The sequence below is a fragment of the Montipora foliosa genome, chromosome 14 (assembly GCF_036669935.1).
Source record: "Montipora foliosa isolate CH-2021 chromosome 14, ASM3666993v2, whole genome shotgun sequence".
Classification (NCBI taxonomy): Eukaryota; Metazoa; Cnidaria; class Anthozoa; order Scleractinia; family Acroporidae; genus Montipora; species Montipora foliosa.
Genome location: NC_090882.1, coordinates 11457815 through 11460314, shown reverse-complemented (window position 1 = coordinate 11460314; position 2500 = coordinate 11457815). Strand labels below are relative to the sequence as shown.

Sequence of the window (2500 nt, the reverse complement as noted above, 5' to 3'; positions counted from 1 at the left end):
CTGTCTACCAACTCTGTCTCGTCCATACCCGAGGCGCCTAAAGAAGACAACAAAACGCAACGACAGAGGAGTTAGATAGTCGTGCAATACCACTAAATAACATGGACAGTGCAGAAATTAATAAGCGAGTCACAAGACGATGCAATTACCTTTCACGAAACTCTTGGAACGAAACTGAACATCAAGTGTCAACAGAAGCACCTTAAATATGATCATTATGGAAGACAACTTGAAATATCCTGTTTGCGCCATCTTTGCATTTTGCCTTTAATTAAATTTATAACAAGCACGAACAAATTCGGCTTTATTCGGTATTGACGGACTGGGACTTGTGACGTCAAACCTCAAAACTGTGTTTATTGCGATAATTAATAATTAATTGCCTTTAAAGTGTAGTTCAAACAATACTGTAGTTTAAACAATGCAACGCATTATGAAAGCTTGGCAGTTGGTCCTCACTGTCAGGTAAATCTTTAACGGATGTCTTTGTCCCAGATAAGTTTTATTTTTAAATAGCCTATCTGTGTAGATATCATCCTCATGACTTGGTTTACACTGGAGCTGAAATTTCAGGATTCGTGACACATTACGAACGTTTTTTTAGCATCAGACATTATTTTTGTACGAAGGAAACATGGAAATATGATTTCGTTGTTACGGTATGCTGTCACGCCAGTTCGGGCAACAATCGGTTTCAAGATGTATTTACAAAGAGGCCTTCCAAGGGGGGTTCTGATGTTGCTTTGTCGCTCATTTTCCAGCCCACCTGTCGCCCATTTGGCTAGAGACTAATGTCGCTGTCGTTTTTTCGCTGCAATACAATTGTTGCTGTCGCTTTTTCGCAAGAATACAAATGTTGGCTAAAAGTGCTGTCATTTTGTTTAATTCAAAGAGTAAAAATTTCCTTTTTTTATATAAGATCAACCACTACTGAGATCACCATTACTGAGAAAGCCAGAGATAAACTTTTGAACTGTTTTGGTGATCTTAGCGTCCTAAACAGGCTTAGCTACAGATGCCTCATTATGGCACCAACATGTGTTTTTCTGGAAGAAAAACAGTTAAAGACGCGTCACTTCCACGATTTGCTAACTACTATAATTACGGTTTGTAGTTTCTGCCGCGACCTTTGCCGCTCATTCTCTTCTCAGTCTCTGACCCCACACGAAAATGAAATGGCTGGCAGTTCGGCAGTTATTACTGTGGCGGAGTTTGTTGACTGGTTACAGTCATTGCACATCACGCTTCCCGCATGCAAAAGAGAAAACAATTTATTCCCCACCTTTTAAGGCCCGCCCGCCAGAATTGATCAGAAATTTTGTAAAATTCTGGGCTGTAAACCCTGGCTTACACGATTCGTAAGTAGTTTTGGGTGGGCTTATAACTTTGGGGGGGGGGGGAGGGGTGTAGGGGGGTGGAGAGGGGCTATAAGCGGAAACGAGCGGTTAATTAATTAATAAATTTACAATGACAAAGATTACGAAAGGAAATAATTAATGTTTAAGACAAGAGCGACTGAATGTTTCTATTATAAAGATGTGAGGTACTAGAGTGGAATACAGATTGAGATTCTAGTTAATTGATTGCTGATAATCTTACACCAAGGTAGAGAGCTTTGAGATTCACTAAATCCATACTAGGGTTAGGGTACCACGGTACAGTGGTCATAACATTCGATCGAGTCTCTCATTTTTGAGCAGCCACATAGTATGTGGGATTCTGTTTCTTAATCACTGAAGCATATTCGGCAGTTGGTTTCATCAACACTCCCTGCGACTTTTCTTTTCTGTACTTCATGATGTTAATTAATTGTTGTCTTATGGAAGTCCACTGACAGGAGGTGTTCCTCCATTTCTTAGATGTCACTACACGTTATGACGTAGGCACTATTTAAAATTTCTGGGTCCTTCCAATGCACTTGGATATTAAAAATTTACAATTTCTGGGTCCTTCCAATGCACTGGTAGTAGTAGTAGCAGCAGCAGCAGCAGCAGCAGTAGTAGTAGTAGCAGCAGCAGTAGCAGCAGCAGCAGCAGTAGTAGTAGTAGTAGTAGTAGTAGTAGTAGTGGTAGTGGTAGTGGTAGTGGTAGTGGTAGTGGTAGTGGTAGTGGTAGTGGTAGTGGTAGTGGTAGTGGTAGTGGTAGTGGTAGTGGTAGTAGTAGTAGTAGTAGTAGGGTAAGAGGGAGTCCTGGAACAGGACTATAGTAGGTCTTGAAGTTCTGGTAAATATCCCGAAAAGTAAACATCGATAGCCTTTAAAGAATATTGTCAGGTATAATCTGTATCTTGGTTATGTAGATGTAGCCGGCCGGCAAGCGTGGTCGCCTCTGTTCCACAGTGGACGAATAGGTTGTCTTTCAGGAGAGGTTTTGCACCCAAATCATTAGCGTTTTGAGTCATCAACGCGTCATTCTAGCTCCCTGTTGATGGTCTGCAAAGTATAATTTTCTCTACCAAAGCTTACCTTTTTTTCCGAAATAACTGAACTTAGTGGCATTTG

The 2500-nt window shown here is 40.9% G+C and overlaps 1 protein-coding gene across 6 annotated transcripts in view; it reads right to left on the bottom strand.

Moving 5' to 3' along the window:
* The window catches only part of LOC137985221 (neuronal acetylcholine receptor subunit alpha-10-like), a 14699-nt gene that overhangs the window by 10887 nt on the left and 1312 nt on the right, over positions 1 to 2500 (bottom strand). For 2 of the 6 annotated variants that reach the window (XM_068832757.1, XM_068832760.1), the window contains exons 1-2: positions 150 to 381; positions 1 to 37 (exon numbers count right to left, since the gene is read on the bottom strand). The exon at positions 1 to 37 is cut by the window's left edge and continues 100 nt beyond it. In XM_068832757.1, coding sequence (XP_068688858.1) covers positions 1 to 37; positions 150 to 252 — 140 coding nt within the window. In that variant the 5' untranslated portion in view covers positions 253 to 381. Of the gene's footprint in view, positions 38 to 149; positions 382 to 2500 lie in introns of those variants that run through there. The other 4 variants (XM_068832762.1, XM_068832761.1, XM_068832759.1 and 1 more) reach the window with 3 other exon arrangements.